Consider the following 24,669-nt stretch of genomic DNA (forward strand, 5'->3'; position numbering starts at 1 on the left):
CAAATCCAAATTGAGGGACATTATACAAAATACCTGACCAGTACTCTTTAAAAGTTTAAGGCTTACTTAAAAAAAAAAAAAAAACCTGTGAAATTGTCATCAAATTTAGGAGATTAAGGAAACTTGGTGAATAAATGCGACGAGGTGTCTTGGATTAGATCCTAAAACAGAAAAAGAATGTAAGTAGGAAAACTGGTGAAATCTAAATAAAATTTATGGTTTAATTAATTAATACCAAAATAATAGTTTGGGCAACGTACCGTGGCTATGTCACAGTAAGGGGAAGCAAGGTGAATGAAATATGGAAACCCTTTGTATTACCCTTGTAATTTTTCTGTAAATTTATAATTATTCAAAAGTAAAAAAATATTTTAACAAGTACCCCCTCCCCTGCATTAAACAAGCAAAACCAAAGACAGTGTACAAACTGACAAACCCTGGGTTCGACTTATATGTGGGTGGATGGGATAGTCTAAGAAGACTTCTCAGAGAGAATAAAGTCCAGTTGCATGCCAAAGAGAGTTAAAACTACAGCTGTAGCTTCATAAAATAATCAAGTAACTTCTAGTAGAATTGTGTAGGCTAGGGGTGCCTAAGTGGCTCAGGAGGTTACGTGTCTGACTTCAGCTCAGGTCATGATCTTGCAGTCTGTGGGTTCAAGCCCTGCATCAGGCTCTGTGCTGACAGCTCAGGGCCTGGAGCCTGCTTTGGATTCTGTGTCTCCTTATCTCTCTGTCCCTCCACCACCCATGCTCTGTCTCTGTCTCTCAAAAATGAATAAATGTTAAAAAAAAAAAAAAGAGTTGTACAGATTCAACAAATGGGGTGGGGGTGGTACATGGGGTAAAAGAGAGAGTAGCACGAGCAATGCTAGAGAAATAATTCTGGGTTCTTGGGATAAAACTGACACAGCACTGATTTCCTGTAGGAAGTTGTGTTAGTCTGCTCAGGCTGCCATAAAAAAATACCATGGACTGGATGACTGAAACAACAGAAATTTATTTTCCATGGTTCTGGGGGCTGGGAAGTCCAAGATGACGGAGCCATCATGATCGCATTCTGATGAGGACTCTCTTCCTAGCTTCTTCCTAGGCTGCCTTCTCATTGTGTCTTTTTTTAATGTTTATTTATTTATTTTTGAAGGAGAGAAAGAGAGAGAGAAGAGATGGAGAGAGAGAGAAAGAGAGACAGAGAGAGAGAGAAAGAGACAGAGAGAGAGAAAGAGAGAGAGGAGGATGAGTGGGGAGGGGCAGAGAGAGAGGGAAACAGAATCCCAAGTAGGCTTCTCCCTGTCAGCGCAGTCTCACTGTATTGTTACATGGTAGGGAGAGATGGTGTCTCTTCTCATAAGGGAACTAATCCCATCATGAGATCCCCAACCTTATAACCTCATTTAAACCTAATTACCCTCCAAAGGCCCCATCTTCAGGTATGCAACATGGAGTTATGGCACCAAGGTAGAAATTTTCAGAGGGAGGACATAAACATTCAGTCCATAACAGAGATCTTAGAAGACAATCCTCTATTTTCCAGCCCTGCCCCATGATAGACTTAATATGCTGAGGTTATGAAAATAAATATCCCTAAATCTCAGTAGCTTAAATAAGTGTTTATTTCTCACTTATGCTTCATGTCCATCATGGGTTGTCAGGGTTTGTGTTCCTATTATCCTCCCTCAGGAATCCAGGGCATAAGGAGTCTTTACCATTAGTTCTTGCTGTAGACAAGGGAAGAGAATGTAACAAATCACACACCGATTTTTTATTTTAGTTTTTATTAAAATTCCAGTTAGTTAACATACAGTGTAATATTAGTTTCAAGTGTATAATACAGCGATTCAACACTTTCATACAACACCTGGAAGTGCATCACAACAAATGCACTCCTTAATCTCCATCACCTGTTTAACCCATCCCCTACCAACCTCCCCTCTGGTAACTGTTTGTCTTCTATAGTTAAGAGTCTGTATCTTGGTTTGCCTCTCTCTTTTCCTCTCTCTTTTTTTCCCTTTGCTCATTTGTTTCGTTTCTTAAATTCCACATGAGTGAAATCCTATGGCATTTGTCTTTTTCTGAGTGACTTATTTCATCTAGTATAATACTCTCTAGCTCCATCCATGTTGGTGCAAATGGCAAAATTTCATTCTTTTTTTATGGCTGAGCAGACAATGCTGCTATAAACATCCAGGTGCATGTATTTCTTTGAATTAGTATTTTTGCATTCTTTGGGTAAATACCTAGTACTGTGATTGCTCCCACACCCTGATTTTCAGACACTTCTATCTGGATGTGACATGCATTGCTTCCATTCACCTTTTGTTGGCAAAAGCAAGACATATGGCCACTTGTAACTTCAAGGGTGTGATAGGTTGAATCTCACCATGTGTCTGGAAGGAGGAAAACGGAATGTTGGTGAACAGCCCTAATGATCACCATAATAAGGAATCTTTGCTAGAATGCCACCAGGGAATGTTACAACCTTTCTGCCTCCTGATCCCCTTTTCTATTCCTTCTTTTTACTCCCTTCTTTCTTTATATCATTTTGACTTTTCTCTCCTTTTTTCTTTTCCCTTCTCCTCTTTCCTTAATTTAAATGATCATTTTCTAATCACAGAAAGATTATATTTAAACTACAAAAAATTCAGATAACACTGGGACATAAAACAATTTGTCCATCTATTTTCTCCTGCTAGAGATAACAATTCTCAAGAGGTAGAGTGGGCAACACCATTCAAGATCATTTTTTCGCAACTTTTTTTTTTTTTTATTTAGCAGTGTTTTCTTGGACACTTCTTGTTTTTAAGTCAGAAAACAATAACCACCAATACTACTAGAAAACATTAACAACAATCATTTGTTGATCACCTGGGTTATGCCTCCACTGTTTGAGGGATGGGGTACTCACCCCTGAACAAGACAGCATCTCTGTCCTATATTCTGCTAAGGAGAGATCTGTACCTGGTCCTGCCTCTATCACTAATAGTTATGAGACATTAGTCAACATCTTGATGTTATTGTTTCTGCGTGTTTTTGACTTTTTTTCAACAACAGAAATCAAGGTGTGAGCCAGATGTTCTCACTGGACCTATGGGTCTAATTCTAACTGTATGAGGATTTGTGGTGTTGTTGCTGTAAACAACAGATCCTGACTTTCACTAACTAAAGCAAGAAGAAAGAAATTAATTGGAAGAATATTATGTAGCTCAGAGACCAGAAGGAAGAGTTGAACAATCATGTCTGGGAAAGGGCAGAAACAAGGGGTCATTGGGGGAATCTCAGCAGCAGGAACTCATGGGTTGGTTTCGAAGGTTGCTGTTCTTGGATGACTCAGCTCCAACAGCCTTCCCTCCCAGGGTTTCTCTGTAGAGGATTCAGCTTTCGGAAAGAGAGAAAAGCTTATTGTTCTAGCTTGGGCCAGCAGTATGTTCCTCTGACCAGAGGGAGTGGGGTACTGTTGAATGACATTTGTACCGATACCACCTGGGATGGAGGTTGGGCAGTTCCCCAAAAGCAAAGGGAGGTGCTCTTAGGAGGAGAAGGAAAGAAGACAGGCAGGCAGACACAATCAAAAACGGATGTTCACTGCATGAATTTCTTCCTTTTTCCTCATCCTGTCCCTATTTTTCTCTCTTACTTTCTTTTTTAAATTATTATTTATTTATTTAATTATTTTTGGGGAGAGAGAGAGAGAGAGAGGAGAGCGTGTGCATGCTCACGAATAGGGCAGGGGCATAAGGGAGAGAGAGAGAGAGAGAGAGAGAGAGAGAGAGAGAGAGAGAGAGAATCTCAAGCAGGCTCCACACTGAGTGTGACCCGCAGCTGGATCTGACAATCATGAGATCATGATCTGAGCAGAAATCAAGAGGCCCACACTCAACTGACTGAGCCACCCAGGTGCCCCTCTCTTACCTTGTATTATGAATTTTCCCAATTTTCTGCTGTGTTCTGCCTATTGATGTCTTAGGTTTGGCACCCAGTGCTAGGCTTTGTTTAATTGTGCTGGTGGGATTTCAGTGTCTGAGGTTTCTAACTTCTTTGATGGCTCTAAGAAAATGCCTTCTGGATAGATCCTTGAATGGTATAGCACATTCATCTATTCATTTACATAAGGAGACTCAATGATATCACAGTACTTGGTGCCTTCCTTGTTTTCCTGAACAGCAAAACTGAAAATTCCTAAATTTATTTGTGGCACTGTTTATAATAGTGAAAATGGGAAACAAACAAAATAATCAGGAAGGGATTGGTTAGATAAGTTATGCCATCTCTTCCACAGGCATATCAGCCAGTGACTCAACTCTTTTTTTCTTCTTCTTAAGCTGTGGAATCCTCAGACAATCTGAGTAGAGATACGAGCTCTCTCTCTAGAAAGATGCAGATCTATTTTGCATGCAACCTAGATGTTTTGGATATTTGCAAACCCAGTAAAAGTTTACATATAAATCCAGAGGTGTTTTATAACCATTTTGTATGCTACTGATGTAATGGTTTAATCATTATCATAGTTTTAATCATAGGTTTAATCATTATCATAGGAGTATGAGTTTTTTAATTTTTTTTTAATGTTTATTCATTTTTGAGAGACACAGAGAGAAAGAGAGAGACAGAGAGACAGAGTACAAGTGAGGGAGGGGCAGAGAGAGGGTGACACAGAATTGGAAGCAGGCTCCAGGCTCTGAGCTATCAGCACAGAGCCCGATGCGGGGCTTGAACTCACAAACCATGAGATCATGACCTGAGCTCAGGTTGGACACTTAACCAACTGAGCCACCCAGGTGCCCCAATATGAGCATGTTTTTAATATGAGAAGTTGTTCAAAATATATTATGTAAACAATTATGCATTGAAAACAATGCATAGAATATTACCCATTACTTTGAAAGGAAGAGAGTAGTTTGTGTGCATGTGTGCATGTACATATGCATGCATGTGTGTGTGTGTGTGTGTGTGTGTGTGTATAACACTAGAAATAAGTTTGGACAGTTGTCAGGAAAATACTTAAAAGCATTTCTCTCTGGTGGGTCAATGACAGGTAATTTTTTTCTTTTTGTTTGCTGTAGTATTTTCCAATTCTTCTCAAATGCACACAAGTTATTTATGAAATTTTAAAGACAGTAAAGTGTGATAAAGGAAATACATGCTTTCATCACTTATGGCTCACTTTTTATGCTGTGTGGTTCTCATAGCTCTTTGATGTAGAAATCATTGGGAAAAATGGGTAAGAGAAGATCCTAGATTAGGTACTCAAGAGAATCAGAAGGGTTAAATCTGTAATTTATCACTCTTTCTCATCACAATCATTGACATTCTTATTATTGACGCAAATGGCATATTAAAAATTTACTGCTTCTCTCCCTGCTTTCAAAAGAAATATGTATACGTTGTAACGAAATAAAATATTACAAGCATGCGTGATTTTGAAAGCCAAATTTCTTTATAATTCCTTAGTTCCTGTAACAGCTGTTAATGATTTAATCCAGGTACAACATTATACACACACACACACACACACACACACACACACACACACACAATTTGTTTCTTAAATGAAAATAGAATTGACATACATCATTTGCAGCATGCTTCTTTTTCCCCATGTAAGATCTGTTTTGTGCATCTTTCTATGTCTGTTCACAGAGTTCAGTCTCATTATTTTTTTAACACACTTCTGTAGTATTTTTAACACTTACATATAATTCAACTGTAAGGATACACCCTAATTTATCTATAGCCTCTGTGCCATGGATCTAGTTTTTCAAGGTCATGAAAAACATTGCAGTGAAAACTCTTGTATATACATCTGTGTAACCTTTGTGAGAGTAGTTTTGCCCCATAGATTTCTAGAAATGGAATCTTACTCTTAATTTTTCATTAGGTGCCTGCCTTGCCGCCCACATTTCTTAGTTAATCTGTGGGTCCTACTGAAACAGTGGCAGAGGGCAAACAACTGAACTGTCCTGCTTCCTGTTAATTGGAGGTGCTCAGGACTCCTGCTTGGCCACACAGCTTCAATGTTAAGGAAACATGACCTCCTGAGTCTGCAGCGGCCAAAATGTTTGCTTTTGTTTAATTGCCAGTCAGAGGAAAATACATCCCGGGTGAGAGGGCCTGTATCTACCTCATCCTCTTTTCTCATTTTTATTTGAGAAGCAGAGAAGTCCAGGGGCTGCTTGGGGCATGATGAGGGATAGTAAGTTTGTCATTCAGGATTGTCAGATGACTTTTGTGACAGTGGAAAGAAGAATTCTATATGATAATGAAAACAAACAAACCCCACACAGTGTCATGGATGAATCTTTGAAAAATGTTGAGTCAAAGAATCAAGATACAAAAGAATGTGTACAGCGTCATCTCTGATTATCTCCCGTTGTGTAACAAATTACTCCAAATCTTCTGGGTTTAATACAACAGAAATCACTTATTATTGCATATGCTTTCTGTGTGTCAGATATTTGGGAGTGGCTTGGAGCAATTCTGCCTCTGGGTTGCTCTTGAAGTTGAGATTGCAGTCGAATGCTTTTTTTGGGGTGCAGGCATCGGAAGGCTGGACTCGGGCTGAGGATCCACTTCTAAGGTGGTTCAATCACAAGGCTGGCAAGTTGGCGGTAGCCACTGGTGGGAGGCCTCAGTTCCTGTCCACAAGGGCCTCTTCAAAGGACCACTTGAATCTCCTCATGCTCCCCTCAGAGTGAACAATCTGAGAAAACTGGGAGAAAATCACAGTTAACTTTTGTGACAGCCTTAGAAGTTAGTCACACTAGACCAGCCCTGATTCAATATAGGAAGAGACCATTAAGAGACCTGTATCATTGGGGGCCATCTTGGAAGCTGGTGACCATAATTTCATTTATCTGAAGTTCAAAAATAGGCAGAAAAACCCTATATTGCTTAGGGAGGCATGCTTATGTGTTAAAATTATAGAAGAAAAAGGGCAATGATCACCATAAAAGTGGTCATCTTTTGAAGGGAAATATTTGTGAGAGGGTAAGGATCAATTGTGAAAGAATACATTTATGTTTTATGTACTTTTCCAAAGAGTAATAAGTTTCATGATTACAAGAAAATACTCTTTAGAAACAGTAAACCAAAAGAGAATGGACTTGAGAAACAAAAAGTGTTCTTTTGTCTTTTAGGTCTCAAACATAGGATTCCTGAAGGCTAATTGAAAGTCTGGCCAAAAAAGGAAAAAACAATAGCAACAATTAACACTTACAATTAGCCAACAGTTCTCATGTGTTCCAGAAAATAAAAAGCAAATGCTTCATACAGATTTCCTTGCTTAATCCCCACAATAACTAGCTTATTTTTGATTATCCCCTTTTTTGTAAATTAGGAAACTGAGAATTAGGGTGATTTAGGCATCCTACCGACCAGGCAATAAGTGGTAGATGTAGGGTTTGAATCCAGCCACTGTGCCTTTCTGATGCAGAAAAGAAGGTCAGACCATTGGTATACATTTTAATTCTATTTTTTGCCTAGATTGAACAAACTTTGGAAACCCTTAGCTGGATCAGTCAAGTAGTCGGTCCCAGTATGCGACTGGCACGGAGTAAGTACTATAAACTATACTTGAATTAAAAAAAAATGAGAGAGTGGGGTTCCTGGGTGGCTCAGTCAGTTAAGTGCCTGACTCTTGATTTTGGCTTAAGTCATGATCTCAAGGTTTGTGGGTTCAAGCCCTGTGTTGGGCTTTGAGTTGACAGTGTGGAGTCTGCTTAGAATTCGGTCTCCCCTTCTCTCTGTCCCTCTCCTGCTTGCACTCTATCTTTCAAAAAAAATTTTTTTTAAATGAGAGAAAAAAATGAAAAGAAACAGATGTTTCCTAAGTGAATAAAGAATTAAAGATTAATTTATTCTATTTATTTATTTATTTTGCAAAAATCTTGTATGGAGCACATTATGTGGCAAGCCCTGGCTAATGGTCTATGTGTCTTACAAGTATTAATTCTTTTACTGTTTTGTAACTGTCCCCTGATGTCCACTCTAATTCATCTCTAAAAGGTAAGTCGCTGGGGATATTCCCTTCTTCACTTGCCTTGAGGCAAGCTGGAAGTTTTCTGTTTTTCCAAGTACTTGACTTTTGCCCCCTGGGGCTTGATATTTTAGCATCTTACTTTTGCAAATCAATTCCACAGCAGTACTGCTGAACTCTTACCCCTACTGGATTTGGGGGGGGGGGGCGGAAATGAATGTATTTCCTTCTGTAACCTAACAAACGAGTCCTTGTTTTGTCAAACTTTCTGACAACTTTTTGGGTTAATGTGGATGGGAACATCAAAACCCTTGAGGTTTATCTTGTAAACTTCATGACGGGAAATGTGCATACATCGTGGTTTATTTCAGTTTCTCTTTTTAGTTTCTTTAACAAGTGCTAAATAGGATTCATTCAGTTATTTTCTGGCATGATATTTCTCCAAATCACCCGTTAGCAAGTCTGAACGTGTCTGCTTGTTGTTCTAATGAAGGAATCTCAGCCTCCTTATCAGCAATGCCTCTGGGACATAGGCTAAATTCTACTGTGATAAATCAATTTAGACTGGGAGAGAGTCCTAGTGATGGAAAGTTATTTCGTTCAATCAATATTTCCTGATGTACAAATGGACACTGTGGAAAACTTAAGTTAAAAATTCCATTTTAATTTGTATTATCTTTGCTATCATTATAAAAAGGAACAGTGTAAATTTGCTAGAAAACATATTTTCTTTTACTTGATGGCTAATCCATTTGTTTATTCAACAGTTATTGAGTATCTATTGTGGGCATGGTCCCAGCCCTCAGGGGGCTCACAGTTTGGGCAAGGGCAGGGGTGTGTTGGGTCTGTGTACCTGTTGGTGATGATAGTGGGGTAGTAGGGTTGGAGGGGGGGGATTTGTATAAAAAGTTAAATAAATATAATGTGGTATATTGCAAATAGTGTATTTGGGGAACTTAGGGATGGGGCTTCTAAATCAATATGGGGGCCTGGTGAGGGTTGGTAGGGTACAGCAATACTTCCTGATGAAAGTAACATCTGAACTGTATCTTAAGGTTAAAGATGTGTTTGGGGCAAAAGAGAAAGAGAAAGGCACTCTGGACAGAGAAACAGTCTGACCTATTCCAGGAACTCCGAACAGTTTGGGGTTGGTGAAGCTACTTAATATGGAAGTTAGAGAGTGATTTGAGAGGAGGAAAAGGGCTTGGGAGAATCCAGGGTCTGGAGAGCTGGGTATCTAATATTAAAGAGCCTGGTCTACATATCTGTTGCAGTGGGGATCCTAAAATGGCTTAAAATAGGGAAAAGACAAGATGAGGTTTGTGTTCTAGAAAGATCTCTCTTGGCAAAAGTTCAAAAACCTGTGCTTTTTGGTGTAGCAATTCAATCTCCAGGCAATTGGTGTGAACGGGAGTAAAGATTTAGCTACTGAGAAAGAAGTGAAATGCTCTTTATCTCTAATAGTAAACAATTGAAAATAGTCAAAAGGTTCAACACTGCAGACATTAGAAAAATAAATGTAATAAATTTAGAAAATGGCAAATGTATTTTAGAAACATTAAAATGAGGTTGTAGACAAGGAAAGCTATTCATGATACATGAAAAGGAAAGGTGTGACCAAGAAGTGGTATATTCAGTATTACCTTTCGAATATTTACTGAGACTGTACATACATATATATCTATATAATGAATATATTGAATATTGAGTGACATATACTTAGGTATGGGTATCGCTGGAGAGTGGTATTATGGGTATTCAAAAATGTTTTTCTTGTATTTATCTGCATTTTGTAAGTTTTAAATAATAAATCTTTTTATTTATCCAATAAGAAGATAACTTTAGGGGCACATGGGTGGGTCAGTTGGTTAACCGTCCGACTTCAGCTCAGGTCATGATCTCGTGGTCCGTGAGTTCGAGCCCCGCGTCGGGCTCTGTGCTGACAGCTCAGACCCTAGAACCTGTTTCAGATTCTGTGTCTCCCTCTCTCTCTGACCCTTCCCCGCTCATGCTCTCTCTCTCTCTTTGTCTCAAAAATAAATAAACATTAAAAAAAATTAGAAGATAACTTTAAAATATTTTACATAGAAGCCAGTAACATTTGGCTACTTTGGTAGCTGTTTAGAGGAAGACAAAAAAAGCAGGAATGCCCTTTCTGGAGTATGTATTCCATCTTTTGGAACATTTTGTATTGTACTGCTTACTCTAATTCCTGTGACTTCGGATACCTTGGAACGAGAATGTACAGCATGACCTTTAATGATTGTTCTGTATTGGGTTTGGAGTCACCAAGTTCATACCAGGGTCAAATCACTCTTCCACCATTGCTGTTGTATTTGTGAGGTGAGAGCTACTTGGTGCCATTGGCTTGTCTTTAGGGTCTATTAGCTACAAAAGGCACTTTTTTGGTTTGAGTCTCTCCTTGATCAAATTTTAGCCACCCTCATCTGAATCTTCTTCTCAAATAGACCTTGACTTTTGGGCTTGCATTTACATTGACCAATTTTAGCAACAATCCTGTCAAGATGGTTTGGCCATCATCCCCATCCTCCATATCTGATCACCTTCCTTATCTCCCATCCCTCCCCTTGCCTGCCTCAGGAAGAATCCTGTTAGGTCAGTTTAGCAAAGAATTATGCTATGCCTAACCATAAGAGACTCTTAAATACTGAGAACAAACTGAGGGTTGATGGGGGGTGGGGGAGAGGGGAAAGTGGGTGATGGGCATTGAGGAGGGCACCTCTTGGGATGAGCACTGGGTGTTGTACGGAAACCAATTAGACAATAATATATATATATATATATATATATATATATATAATATATATATATATATAAAAGAATTATGCTACTCCTTTAATACCCACCCACCACCTTCTATGTCTACCCCACCTATGTTCTGCTTCTTGACTAGAAATCCCAACTTTTCCTGGGGCATGTGGGTTGCTCAGTTGGTTATGTGACTGGCTCTTGATTTCAGCTCAGATCGTGATCTAATGGTTATGAGTTTGAGCCCCTCCTGGAGCACACTCCACCTATCCCTGCCCCCACCCTGGGCTCCACGCTTACAGTGCAGAGAAACTTGGTAAAAATGTAGGTTCTCAATCTCTACCCCTTCAATATCCTGATTTAGTCGTTCTGCTGCTGGGCTTGGATATCTGCATTGTAATGGCACCTCAAGCGATTCTGATGGACATGGATCATAGACAACCCTTTGAGAAGAGCACACCACTTTCCTCTCCTGGTCTACACAGCATATCACCCTTCCCTCTCCCTGGGCCCCTGTCCAGTGGCTCTGGAAAACCATGGTAGACAGTACTCATAAAAACAATATATTTAGAAGACCAGGATCCAGAGACTCCTGAGGAGCAATAAATGACCACAAGGTGGTCTGTGGCACCTCTGAAGTTGCAATGGTATTTGAGCATGCTCTCTTTTCTGGTAAGAAAGAGTACAGCTTTCAGATTCTCAAAGAAATCCACTATCCAAACATTAACCCTGCAAAGCCATGAAGCAGTTTTATGCCTTGAAAATTAATTATCTTCCCTCTTGATATGTTTCACATCTGAGCTTTGTATAGCTTAGATTGTTTTTCTCGGAGCACGCCCATGTCTGGGCACATAGTCTACTGCCTTGGCAGATGTAGGAAGGACATATACTGGAGGGGTAGTGGTGAAGACTTTCCTGTTGAATGCCTCATTCCCTTCTCCTCTATTATCCTTTTCCTTAGCATTTTTCTGTCGTTTATATTGTTCTGGGCCTTTTTTACCTTCTTTTTGAAGTAATTGAACTGGGTTCTTCTTTTGAAGTAACTGAGCCTGAGTGGTTCAGTTGATTGAGCGTCTGACTCTTGATTTGGGCTCAGGTCATCATCCCAACCTCGTGGGATGGAGCGTCAGCTCCACACTGAGCCTGGAGTCTGCTGAAGATTCTCTCTCTTGGTCTCTCTGCCTCTCTCCCGTGCTCTCTCTCTCTCTCTCTGTCTCTCTAAAAAATAAACAAAAATTATGTAAATTGACAGCCTCATTAGTGTTCAATCCTGTGCTTATTAAAATATGCTTCAAATAAGAGAAACACAAGTTGAAAAGGGGGGTAGCTTTATGTGTTTCTGTCTACATAACCGAATTTTTTGCTCCTAGGGAGACTGCAAAATGGTGGGTTTTCTTTGTTTGTTTGTTGTTGTTGTTATTGTTGTTTTTACCTTAAGTCTCTAAAGTAGTGAGAGAGAAACAGGGTAGGGAATGGCTTTAGGTAGCTAGCATCCTTGCAGTCAGAGGTCAGAGTTTGGGCACAAAACCTAGGTCTGCCAATTGCATCAAGCCTTGACCTTGGACAGGACAACACCTAGGTGAAGCAGCTGGGACTCAGCCTAATCTTTTCTGGTGATGGGCAGTTGTGGCTATATCCACTTCCCAGAGGCAGCATCTCGACAGTGTGCCATGTTCAGTGTCAAAGGCACAAGCTGTGATGTTTCGTGACACAGTGTTATCGGTGGTGGTGGCTTCACTAGCCCAGTTCTGTGGCATAGATTTTGGAGTTGTTCCTGGTTGCACAACTTCTGTGCCAAGTCCTGCAGCCCTTCCAGAAGGTCTGGGGCTACTCAGTCTACTTTCAGTGAATTGCTTTCTGCTGAAATCAACCATCTCCTGTTGCTCTTGGATGTTTCCTCCAAACATACCTTGAGCAGCTTTGCTTCCACATCTTCCTCATGTCCCGTTTCTCCTTTTCAAAGACATGTTTTTTAAATCTAACTTTATCAGCAATGGTATACCATTTAAAAAATCATTCTGACAGTTCCCTTTTTTTCTGTTTATTTTTTAACATGGAGATGTTAAAATGTACGCAAAGGTACAGAGAGTGGTATAGTAAACTTCCAAAGCACATTACCCAGTTTTACCATCTTATTCACATTTCCGCTCTCCTTTTCCCACTTTATGGGGGGATAGTATTGTATGGAGTATTTTATGGCAATTCCCAGACATCATATCATCTCACCCATAAATACCTTATATGTATGTCTGACTATCAGATAGGAACTTCGAAAATAAGATAAGCACGATGTCACTATCACACCTAATAAAGTTAACAATAATTAAGAAAATCTTTTTTATGTTTATTTGTTTTTGAGAGGAGAGAGAGAGAGAGCGAGAGAGAGAGAGAGAAAGGAAAGACAGAGAGACAGAGCACCAGCCAGCGAGGGGCAAAGAAAGAGGGAGACACAGAATCCGAAGGAGGCTTCAGGCTCTGAGCTGTCAGCATAGAGCCTGACGTGGGGCTCAAACTCACGACCTGTGAGATCATGACCTGAGCTGAAGTCGGACACCCGACAGACTGAGCCACCCAGGCACCCCAACAATAATTTTTTAATATCATCCAATTCCAGTCCATGTTCCTACACTTCTAGTGTTCTCCAAAATGAATTTTGACAATTGGTTTCTTCAATCAGACTCCACATAATATGTACACAATGTATGGGTGGGTGATATGATATGTCTGTTTTCCCAATTTGTTTTCAAAATTAAATATAATTCACATAGATCTTATGTATGTCTCTTACTTCTTTAAAAATCTATAGCAGTTCCTCCTTCCTCTTTATTTCATGCTATTTATTTTTTGAAGTATTTCCCAATGTCTTGTAGAATTTCTCAATTTCTTGGTTTGTCTGAGTGCAACCTCACATGTTCCTCTCTCTCCTTTTCTCCCCTAAATTGGTGGTTAGATCTAGGGGCTTGATTAGATTCAGTTTTCATGTTTTATGTCCTATATTTTTCTCTTCTTTATTTTTCTTCACTTTATTTATTTTTAATATCTAGCTTAGTCACATCTCCTCCAAGAGTTCTTCACTTTATCTCCACCTCTGCCCTCGGTGGTGGCTCCTTTCTCAGACACATGTAGCACTTACCTATCTATTTATTTATCTATCAAAGCATTTTCACTTCTATTCTTAAAAAGGCAAGGACTAGGTCCTGAGTGCAGAGATCATGTATGGCTCAGAACTGCTATTTTTCTCCATATCTAGCACATAATGTGGCTGACACAGAGTAGGTGCTCCATAAATAGTTGTTGAGATAAATGGATATGAAAGTCCAAATCATATATCAACTATCAACTGCTTAGTACTTGCTGCCTTCTGTGTGGTTTCTCACTGGGTTACAAGCCTTGACTCAACTCCTGGAGTATGAGTCCCTTGAGGGCAGAGAGGAAGTCAAATACATTCTTGTAGTCTGGTTACTTAACACTATGCTCTGTTTATGACCAGCGCATGTACAATGTGTCTTCGAGTGAGGACCCTTTCACATTTATCCTTGCTGTTGGATTTTTATAAGCTTAAATGAGAGGTGCGTGTGACAAGCATGAGCAAGAGTAAAATATTACATAAATGTAGGTAAGTGTGACAATAATAATCTTCTGTACTTCTTTTGCTTTTGTACTCTGAAGAGACCCAATCTCTGGTTGAAATGTATGAAGATATTGACTTTCATCACCTTTTTAAAGAAAAGGTATCTACTCCTAGGGTTTAATTCATTCATAAAGAGGGATTACAGGGCCATCTACCAGGGGGCCAACTTTTTATCATGTGGATTAATGGTATGGCCATCCCTCGAGATGGGCCATCTATTTAAAGGAGTGAAAAGCGTTTAGGGTGATTACTCAAAGGTCTTTTGGTTGCAACTGACAAAAACCTAAAGCATAATAGTTTCAGCAAAAAGAAAAGAGTTTTGGATTCATATCTCTGGAAATTCTAAGGATATCTGCTTCTCTGATTGTTGATCTTATCTCACTGTGTCATTTTTGGTCAGCTTTCCAATGTGGCCATAAGTAATTAGCTTTAGGTTGTCTATCTTTGAACACCAAGCTTCCACAAAACAGACAGTCTTTCCCTGTTGCCCTGTAGAAAGGTTCAAAGGAGAACTTTTAATCCTGTTACTGTCCTGTGTCCATCCCTAAAGGAATCACTGTGGCTAAGGAAAAGGGGTCATTCATTGGTCAGGATTAAATCACATACCCACTCTCACTGGGTGGTAGATGGCGCTCTAAATGACAAATGTGTCACATGTGAGGGAAGAGGAGTTTTCCCCAACTCAGAGTAGGATGAGACCAGAAGAAAAGGTGCAGGGGAAAAATAGCAGCTGTATGTGCCTCAGGGCAACCTCCGCTCAGAGCTCTGTAGCCTACAGATCCCTCTGGAAGGTGCACTTGTCTGGTGATAAGTTCAGGGCTCTTGGTTTTCTTGATAGTTTTTTCCCCTTCACGTTTGGTCCCTTTGGTCTAGTAGGTCACTATTTGATATGAGTGCCATAATGGGCTATTCCATTTCAGTTCTAAAGATGTTACACAGTGCAGTTCTAACATGAACTTCTTGATAGCCTTTAAGGGGTCAATGGAATTCTGGGAGATGCCCAATCATTAATCCAAACTTCTTAGAATTTTATCCTAGTATGATCATTCAGTTTAATACTTCTGGAAGGAAAACTCACAGATGAAATGTTAGTCTGAATGGAATATGTTTAAGATATTATTTATTTTTAAGATATTTACCTTAAAGAAAAATAAAAGAATGACCAGGAAGCATCATTTTTAAAGACTACAAATCACCTTCCCTTGCATTTGACCTTGCAACATCTTCTAAAACAGGTTTGCTAATCTCCTCTCTTACAGATGAAGAAATTGAGGCTTCTAGGAATCAATGACGTGCCCAAGATTACACAGTGCTTTAGACAGGATTTCAGGATTTCACCTCTGAGTCTCATAACTTTAAATACCACCCTCTAACTCTCTACTGCCTCCCTGATGCCTTAAGACATTTTTTAGAAGAAAGAACACATTCTACTGGAAGTAATCAGAGGGAAGGTCTGGAAGTAAACATGAGCCATAACTGAGCTTTTTATTCTGTTACCTAAATGAGTGATGGAAAGCTCAGGCGGGAGGATGACACTCATACAGTTTACGCACCCCCAAGTTCACTCCTGAATTGTTAGGACAATCTTGTTTGAACTCCCAGACAAGTGAGAAATTAAAAGCAGACAGTGACGACTCTGTTTTGTTAACTTGGTGCCTTTTAAATTAACCGGACCTTTCAAGTGCTGCTTTAGATTAAAAGTGGCTAATTGGATAAAGGGAGCAGAGCCACTCAGCTGGATGGATAGTATTGTAAAAGCTCAGACCGAGTTACAGAAAAGGAACGCACAAGAATAATTTTTACGATAATGTTTTAATTATAAAGTGAAGGCAAATTCCTCCACTCTATTCCAATCCGAGGACAAGGTAATATGTCACCGCGGCGCTGAAAAGCATACAGGCTGATAGATAGTTAGGTCCTTTTATTTTAAGGCAGGCTTGAAGGCAAAAACTTTCTAGTGCCAAAACCCTTCACGATTAAAAAAAAAAAATTTTTTTTTTAAAGTATTTGGCGTGCCCTCGCAAATATCTGCACAGGGAGTAGGGCTGACGGTGGGAGAGCAAGGCTGAGGCCATTCTTATTAATATTAAATAGCCACGTCCGTATCCTTGAAGCAAGAGAGGAGAGAGGAGGGAGAGGAGCTGCTGACATTGACAATGAATCCAAACAGGAGTTGCAATAGCGGTGTCCACCACGTTGCCTCTGCCCCCGCCTGGCCTTCTGGGAGTTGTAGTTTTCACGGGAGCGGCTCCCCTGGAAAGCCGGGAACGCCCCGTCCGGACCGAACTACAGATCCCAGGCTGCGCGCGGCCGCCCGCCCCTCCCTCCCGGGTGCGAGTGTAAACTCGCCGCGCGGGGGCGGGTGGCCGCGCGCGGGCAAGCGGGCTGAGCTGGGCACTGCGCGGGGGCACACCGCTCGGGGGACCCAGGCCCCGCCACCTTCCCTCCGCCCCAGGCTCTGTTCTCACTTTTGAGCAGTGGAAGGACGGGAAGCGGGAGCCATGCAGTCGGAATCGGGGATCGTGCCGGATTTCGAAGTCGGGGAGGAGTTTCACGAAGAGCCCAAAACCTATTACGAACTCAAAAGTCAACCTCTGAAGAGCAGGTGAGTGGTGACAGCTGGAGGGAGGCGCGGAGCGCGGCTGGGGGCCCCGTGCCCCACACAGTGGGGCGAGGAAAGCCGGTCGTCCGGGCTCTGGGACAAGGACCCCGTGTCCTTGCCCGGGGGCAGAGGGCGAACTGCCCCCGCAGTTGGGGGGCCGCGTCCGCCCGGGCTGTGCGCCTCCGGGGGCTCAGTTCAAGTGCGCTGCGGGGGCGTTGCAGGCAGCCTACCACCGCCGGCCCAGGTGAGGGGTCCCTGGGCACGGCATACTGGCCGCTGAGACCGGGTGGGGGCAGGGGAGCGACCGGGCGAGCAGGTGGGGGAGGAGGAGCGCGGGAACCGGACGCTGTCCCGGTGGGAAGGAGAAAAAAAGAGTTTCTGGTGAACCTCTTTTCTGAAGATCCCGGCGGGCTGAGTACTCGGAGAGGGAGTGCTTGGGGTGGATTGAAACGCGGCGTTGATGGAAGCAATTAATTCGTTTGTGTCGCCTCCTCGGAGTCGGGCTCCTCTGGGAAAGTCCGCCCCTGGCCGCCTCCAGGTGATGTTTCCCGGAGCCCCGCCTCTCACCTTGCCCACCCGGGCACGGCGGCGCGGGCGGGTCGGGGGCAGCGGGTGGGCGTGTCACCTCGTTCAGATGAAACAACTCCCCGGGCACTAGAGTCCCATTCAAATCCAGGCCTTCCCTGGAGGGAAAAAAAAAAAAAAGCCTCGTAACTGGAGGGTATTGGGACAGACCTGCTTGGCAGGGCCCCTGCTTGGCAGCGACACGCGTTTAATTTGCAGGGGAGTTCAAAAACTTTTTGGAGAGAAGTGAAGACACCCGCTGGTCTGGCGCCCCACCACCTCTAGTGCCCATTTCTTATGCTACCTCCGTTCCCACTCCGTTCTGTCGGAACGGGTTGGGTATCTTTCTTTCTCTGTCCGGGGGCCGCTCCAGACATTTCCCGTGTTTACGAAGAGGGACATGGTCATTGGAGGTTGTGATAGCAGAGAAGGGTTTATGTCCACCCCTCTCAGTTCTGAAATAAGGTGAAGCTATAGTTTGAGGGTTAAGCAATGCTTCTGCACACCCACCTCAAACCTTCCTGCCTGCCCCTCACGTGGGTAAAGTCAGGGTGAATGGACCTGGCTGGCAGAGGGGGAGGAGGGTTCAGTAATCAGGGTGAATGAAGAGAAGGACAACTGGCCGGGGGGTGAAGTAGTACATAGTCCAGTCTTTGCTTCTGGGGTGCACGGGGCTCCTGTTTGCTCTAGCCGCAGGCAGAGCCTGGTTTGTTTCCTTCGGGGCTGCGTCAGGACTCTGAGTCCAAGTTGGGGAAGAAAACCTGGGAGCGGCGTATCCACTTCCCGGGGTTGCTGAAGCAGCCTCTTTGCAGTCGCTTCACAGTGATTGGAAGGAAATGCAGTTAGATGCCTACAAGCAGCCTTTAGTTGATGGTTTCTCTTCATAATGGCTGTTTTGTGTGTGAGAGGAGATTGTGTGTGTTGGGGGTGGGGGTTTTGAGTAATATTGTGTGAAGGGTATTGTTGGTTATGCTCATTGGGGCTTTATGTGCATTCGGCTGAAGGGACCAGTGTTTTACTGAGCAGTCTCTGCTTTTGCTTCTATAAGCAAATGCTTACATGGCCAGAATGAGGGAGTGAGTGTTTGAGTGTGTGTCTGTAGTCCTGAAAGAAATGAATTAACCGGACTGTTTGGAACATTTTTGATGGGAGCTGATACATAACATTAAATGAGTTTGAGAGAGTGAGGAAAATACCATCTGGAAAAACCCAAATGAGTGCCATGAAACTCATGTTGAAGGATTTGGGCCTGTTCTTTTTCAGAGTCGGCAAAAAATTACTTGCAAGGGTGAGCGTCCTCGGTAGCTAGCTAGCATGTGTAAGGAAAAATGTGGCTACGTGGGAAGCAATGGCTTCACACGTTGAAGCTAGAAACAGGTGCGGGACAGAACCGGTATGGAGAGGAATGCTAAATTAAAAAAGTTGTTGTAAAACTTGTCTGTGGAGCAGACACATGCTCTTTGAAATAAACCAGTTAAATAAAATCTGTGAATAAATATATGGGGTTGGCAAAATTTCCCTATACTGTTTTCCACAGTTGTCTAACTTATTGTCATCGGCATCTGTTGTGTGACTTTAAAAGGGCTACATGTTGTTGGGGGCCTCCTCATGGCTTTTTGTCTGAAGTCTTTGCCAGGGTATCTCCCTTCTTGTAAGTCTTGGTTGGAAAAAGTAGAATTTGAAAGGTCAAGACTGCTGTAGCCATTTCGTCTCTCAGTTATATTCCCTAGATCGTTTCTTGGAGTTGAAAATATGTTCAGAATCTGCCCACCTCTCGGCAGGTCCCCTGCTACCACTTTGGTCCAAGTCCTCACCAGCCCGTGCCAGGGTTATTGCGGTAGCCTCTTGCTTTCTACTGTTACCCCTTCCGGTGGATTTTCTATGTGACAGCCACAATGTTCCTGTTAAAATTGGTTCTCAGGCAGGATAGATATCGCTGCCCTCCCCAGGGGTCATTTGACAATGTCTGGAGAGATTTTTGGTTGTCAGAATGGAAGGGTGTTGGTACTGGTCTTTAGTACATAGAGTCCTGAGATGCTGCTAAACTTTCTGTAATGGACAAGGTAGCAACAGAGAATTATCTGGCCCTAAACTGTCACCACTGAGCCTGAGAAACTGTGGCTTAAAACGTGCCACATCATGTCGTTCTCTGCTTAAAACTCTCCAGTGGCTCCTAGTTTCAGTAACACTCGAGATCCTTTAAATGGCAAAAGGCAGCCTGTATGGTCAAGTTCCCTGTCAGCTTCCTTGCTGTCCCGGAACACTCCGGGCTCCTCCACCGTAAGGCCTTTGTATGTTGTATTTGGCTGGCGCCTCTGCCTGGACCATCCTTTGCCCAGAGAGCCACAGGGCTCACCACCTCACCAACTTCAGGTCTTTTAATATTCCTAGCAGGCCTACCTTGACCTCACTAGGTAGAGTCACTATCCCTCCAGACTCTCATCTTCCTTGCCCTGTACTATTTTTTCCATTGTACTTCTATTATAACCGACTCTCATTTCTACTATGTTTATAATAGGTTCCTCCACGCTAGACTGCCAGCTTCAAGGGAGCAGAGATTTCTGTCTGTTCCTTGTTTACTGTTGTGTCCCTAGAGTCTAGAGCAGAGTTTCTCAACCTCAGTGCAATTGACATTTCATGCTGGATTACCCTTTGTTGTGGGCACCGTCCCGGCCATTGCAGGATGTTGACCAGCACCCCTGGCCTCCGTCTACTAGAGGCCACTAGCGCCCTACTCCCAATTGTGACATCCAGAAACGTCTCTAGACACTGCCAAATGTCCCTGAAGGGTACAGTCACGCCTGCTTAGAACAATTGGCCTTGAACATTGCCTGGCACGGGAATGATTTGTTGTTTGAACAGGTGTTGCTTTCTCCCTTAGGAGTCCACCCAGGACGGGTGCTTGGTTCTGATTTTGCCTTCAACCTGGCGGCCTTTTAAAGTAGGTATCCATCAGGGTCTCTCCAAAGTGGAGATTATATATTCTTCATTTGGGCTGAGCTCGGATGTGCAGGTGTTTCATGAGGAAAGACACGTTTTCATTCCTAACCGAGACCTCCTGGCCTTTAGGAGTGTGAGGCTGCTGGAATTAGATCACGTGACCCTCCTTTTGGTCATAGTCACTGGCAAATCTGCAGTGGAGGAAGACACACGACGAGGAAAGGTTCTAATGAAGAATTGTTTGCAGTGTGGTTCCCCCAGCAAGATTTTTGAAGCCTCTGTGTGTTCTCCTGGGAATGAGCTCTGAATGGTGGGCGGCAGGGGAAATGTGCCGAATTTCAAGGGTGAACCCAGAATTCACACGCTGATGCAGTCACATCAGGGAAACAAATGTGGAGCTGTTAAATGAGCTCCTATCAGTGTAGGCACTCTCTCTAGGTCTTTGGGACCTGAAAACAGCATTTTCTTTTATTTAAAAAAAATTTTTTTTAAGTTTATTTATTTTTGAGACAGAGAGAGACAGAGCATGAACGGGGGAGGGGCAGAGAGAGAGGGAGACACAGAATCGGAAGCAGGCTCCAGGCTCCGAGCCATCAGCCCAGAGCCCGACGCGGGGCTCGAACTCACGGACCACGAGATCGTGACCTGAGCTGAAGTCGGACGCTTAACTGACTGAGCCACCCAGGCGCCCCTGAAAACAGCATTTTAAAACATGTTAGCCTCTGTCAGGTTTATGGTCCTCTTATTCGATTGACTGGGTGCACAATTCTGTGGCTTTGTACTTGCTAATGCCCTTTTCCTGGACAGACTTCAGACTCGGCCTAATCTAGTTCCAGTTTCTTCTGTCAGAATTTTAGTTATGTTTCAGATAACTGTTGTTTAACTTCCTGCAAATCAGAAATGGGAATGAGGGCAAGTCTTGGGTTTATTATGGCAGGACAGGATACAGCGGTGGTTTCCGAAAGCTGATTCCTGGAGACATGTGTGAAGTTTTCACAGGTTTGTGGTGAATGAGAAAGACAACAACTGTTGTGTCACACGTGCACGTACACGTGTTTCGGGATAAGGCCACTGCCATTTCTTGGATTTATTCTGAGAGTTTCTCTCCTGTCTTCGTAGTAAAACTACCCTTTCTTTTATGAAATGATAATCCATTCTTGGCAAAACACAGCTGTCAATCTTTTACTGGTTTCTGAGAGTTTTCTTGATTTTTCTGCCAGTCCAGTCTGCAGGGAATTGCCAGCATTATTCTAGCATCACTGTCCCCAGCTAGCTGAGACCTTAGGCAGGCTGGGTCTAACTAACTTTAGTTTCCTCATCTGGCAAATGGCGGTCTGCGTCCTAAGGGTCTGAAGAACATTCGCTGTCATGTTGACTGTGGAAGAGTATTAGCCTGGTGCCCGGCCCATAGCAAGGGTTCAGTAAAATGTTAGCAAGTGGTGTTCTTGGTGTTATTTCTTTATTACTTAACAGTGAGTCCTGACATTCCATGAAGCATTTGCATGTGGTTGTCCTTGGCTTTCTACCTTAAGGCCAGGGTTGTTCGTGAACAACAACCGATCTCTTAATGAATACTACTGCCACCTAATGTTTAGATTTTTTTTTTTTTTTTTTTATATTTTTGATCCAACCCATAAAAATTTATGCCGGTTAAAAAAAAAAAAGCAATTGTGGCATCAGTACCTACAGAAAACTTCATATTCAACATGTGTCTGTTGAGCCCTGTGCAAATTGCTTGTGTAAATTAATACCAGTAAACGTAGCTAACATCTATTGAGCATGCATCACGTGTCAGTGCCTATTCTACGTGTTTTTATGTGTGTGGACTTAATATTTGCACACCTGCGAGAGATGATAATGATAAATAACAACATTAATGATCTTAATTATATTTTTAAAACTGGTAATTCTTAATGCAGTGCTCACTACCTGCCAGGACCGAGTCTGAATATTTTACTTGTGTTAATTCAGTTAGTTTTCACATCCACCCTGGGTGTCTGTGCTTTTATTATTTTTATTTTCCAGAGGAAGAAACCGAGGCATAACAAGTAGATGGGCCCAGGTTTAACCTGAGGCCATCTGGTTCTAGCCCCAGGCTCTTGTCCACTAGCCTGTACCGCCGTGTAAAAGGCACTGTGCACGACAGCAGAAATGGAGAGGAACATCATTCTGCATCTTCTCCAGAACTCTCAGTGGGTGGAGCACCTGGGGGGCTCCATCCGTTACGCGTCTGGCTTCAGCTCAGGTGATGATCTCACAGTTCATGAGTTTGAGCCCTGCATCCGGCTCACTGCTGTCAGCACCAGGCCTGCGTCGGATCCTCTGTCTCCCTCTCTCTCTGCCCTTCCCTGGCTTGTTCTCTCTCTCCAAATAAATAAACTTAACTTAAAAAAAAAGTCTCAGTGGGTGAAGGAAAGAACACATGGATCCAGCTAACCATGCAAGACAGAGTGTGACCTCGTGGGAAGGTGAGCATCAACAGTGGCCATTTCCTAGAGGACGGGAAATAGGAGGCCAGTTATGTGAACGAGCAGGGCTCTATGAGTTTGGCCTGGAAGTTCAAGCAATACTCAAGCATATTTCTCTATAACATTAAATAAGATGTTAGACACCCTGGAGGACATATCCTAAAATAGACTTCTGGGGGTTTTGGTTGCCTTTTAAATGTTTAAGCAGACTCTCAGACCTTCCTCACGGTCTGGGAGCTCCTGGTGCTGGCAGAGACCGGATGCGCGTGAACAGGTTCAGAGGGGGCCGTCCTGAAGTGCTGTGCCCATGGCTCTGTCACTTAACTGTGACGTGTGTGCTTGAGACACTTAGCTTCGAGGAGCCTCAATTTCCTTACCTGTAAAATGGGGCCAACATACTATTGGTAGAAGTTTTAATTTTTAAAAAAAAAATTTAATGTTTATTTATTCTTGAGAGGTGTGAGCAGAGGAGGGGCAGAGAGAGAGGGAGACACAGAACCCGAAGCAGTCTCCAGGCCCTGAGCTGTCAGTGCAGAGCCCGAAGAGGTCTTGAACTCACGAACCATGAGATCAGGACCTGAGCCAAAGTCGGATGCTTAACTGACTGAGGCACCCCTATTGGTAGAAGTTTTGAACTGGAAATAGAATCTGTAAAAGTGCTTTACAGAGTGCCTAGCACACATCAGTAATAAAACTCCTTCTTTTCTACTTTACCACGGTAATTTTTTCCTTCCTCGTAACAATAACTAAGAGGCAATCTCCGAAGCAAAAGAGGCAAGATCGAGGTGCCTCATGCTGGCAGATGTTCAACTCTTCTTATGCAAATTAGTTTTGTGGTATGATTAGATGGAAAATTTGATTAAAGTGGATTCTAAGTGTTGGTTCTGTGTGTTATTGGAGATTTCCCTTTCCTGAGTCCTATTTATAGAATTTATTTAAGCGTGTGTGTGTGTGTGTGTGTGTGTGTGTGTGTGTGTGTGTGTGTTTAATTCCCTTTGAGTTCTGCGGTGCAGTTTGCACAGGCTGATGTTTATATCTGCTCCAGTTGTGCAAGAAGTGGAAAATATCCTTTTTTTAGAACAGGTCACATGTGCTTACTGTCAGGAATAGGACCTCAGTGTAAAAAAATGTATCTTGGGACAAATCAAAGTTACTAAATTTCTCCCTCCAACTGCTTTGTTTCAGAACTGGCAGTATTAGGATAAATAATGGGGAAAAAAAAACCCACTCGGCTATTTTTTTTTGTCATTTTTCAAGGACAATAAGCAAGAATTTCACTTGTTTTGTGTGTGTGTGTGTGTGTGTGTGTGTGTGTTTGCGTGTTTTAAGTATAAAATGTACTTTGCTGTTATGTCCATCTCATCAAAGTAAATTGTAAAAATATGTTTGACTGCCCTCCAAATACACATAATTTGGAGAAAATAATCAAGAAGGTGGGTCAAAGATATTAAATGCTGTTACTACAGGCTTTTGATATTGTAAAGTCAAGTTTGCAGTTTATACGGAGGTTTTTGTGAGGCAAGTGAACATTGTGTACTCGAGGTAGGGCAAGAGGGAGTCATGCAGTCTGAGTCTTGATGGAGGCAGATGGAGGCTGAGGGCAGGGAGCCGTGTAAGCAGGTCTGGGTCTCTTTTCCAGTTCCTTCCCCCCTGCCTGCGCTCTCTGTTCCTCAGGATTTGGGGAGAGGCCCGGGCTCCTCGTTTCTCTAGGTTGCTCCTTAAAT

The 24,669-nt window shown here is 42.6% G+C and overlaps 1 protein-coding gene across 5 annotated transcripts in view; it reads left to right on the plus strand.

Moving 5' to 3' along the window:
• The first annotated feature begins 16,681 nt into the window (after nucleotides 1-16,681).
• MITF (melanocyte inducing transcription factor) overlaps nucleotides 16,682-24,669 on the plus strand; it is a 226,002-nt gene continuing 218,014 nt past the window's right edge. For 2 of the 5 annotated variants that reach the window (XM_045051853.1, XM_045051854.1), the window contains exon 1: nucleotides 16,684-16,976. In XM_045051853.1, the coding sequence (XP_044907788.1) occupies nucleotides 16,873-16,976 (104 nt within the window). In that variant the 5' untranslated portion in view covers nucleotides 16,684-16,872. Of the gene's footprint in view, nucleotides 16,977-24,669 lie in introns of all 5 variants that reach the window. The other 3 variants (XM_045051855.1, XM_045051856.1, XM_045051859.1) reach the window with 2 other exon arrangements.

The sequence above is a fragment of the Felis catus genome, chromosome A2, assembly GCF_018350175.1.
Source record: "Felis catus isolate Fca126 chromosome A2, F.catus_Fca126_mat1.0, whole genome shotgun sequence".
NCBI lineage: Eukaryota > Metazoa > Chordata > Mammalia > Carnivora > Felidae > Felis > Felis catus.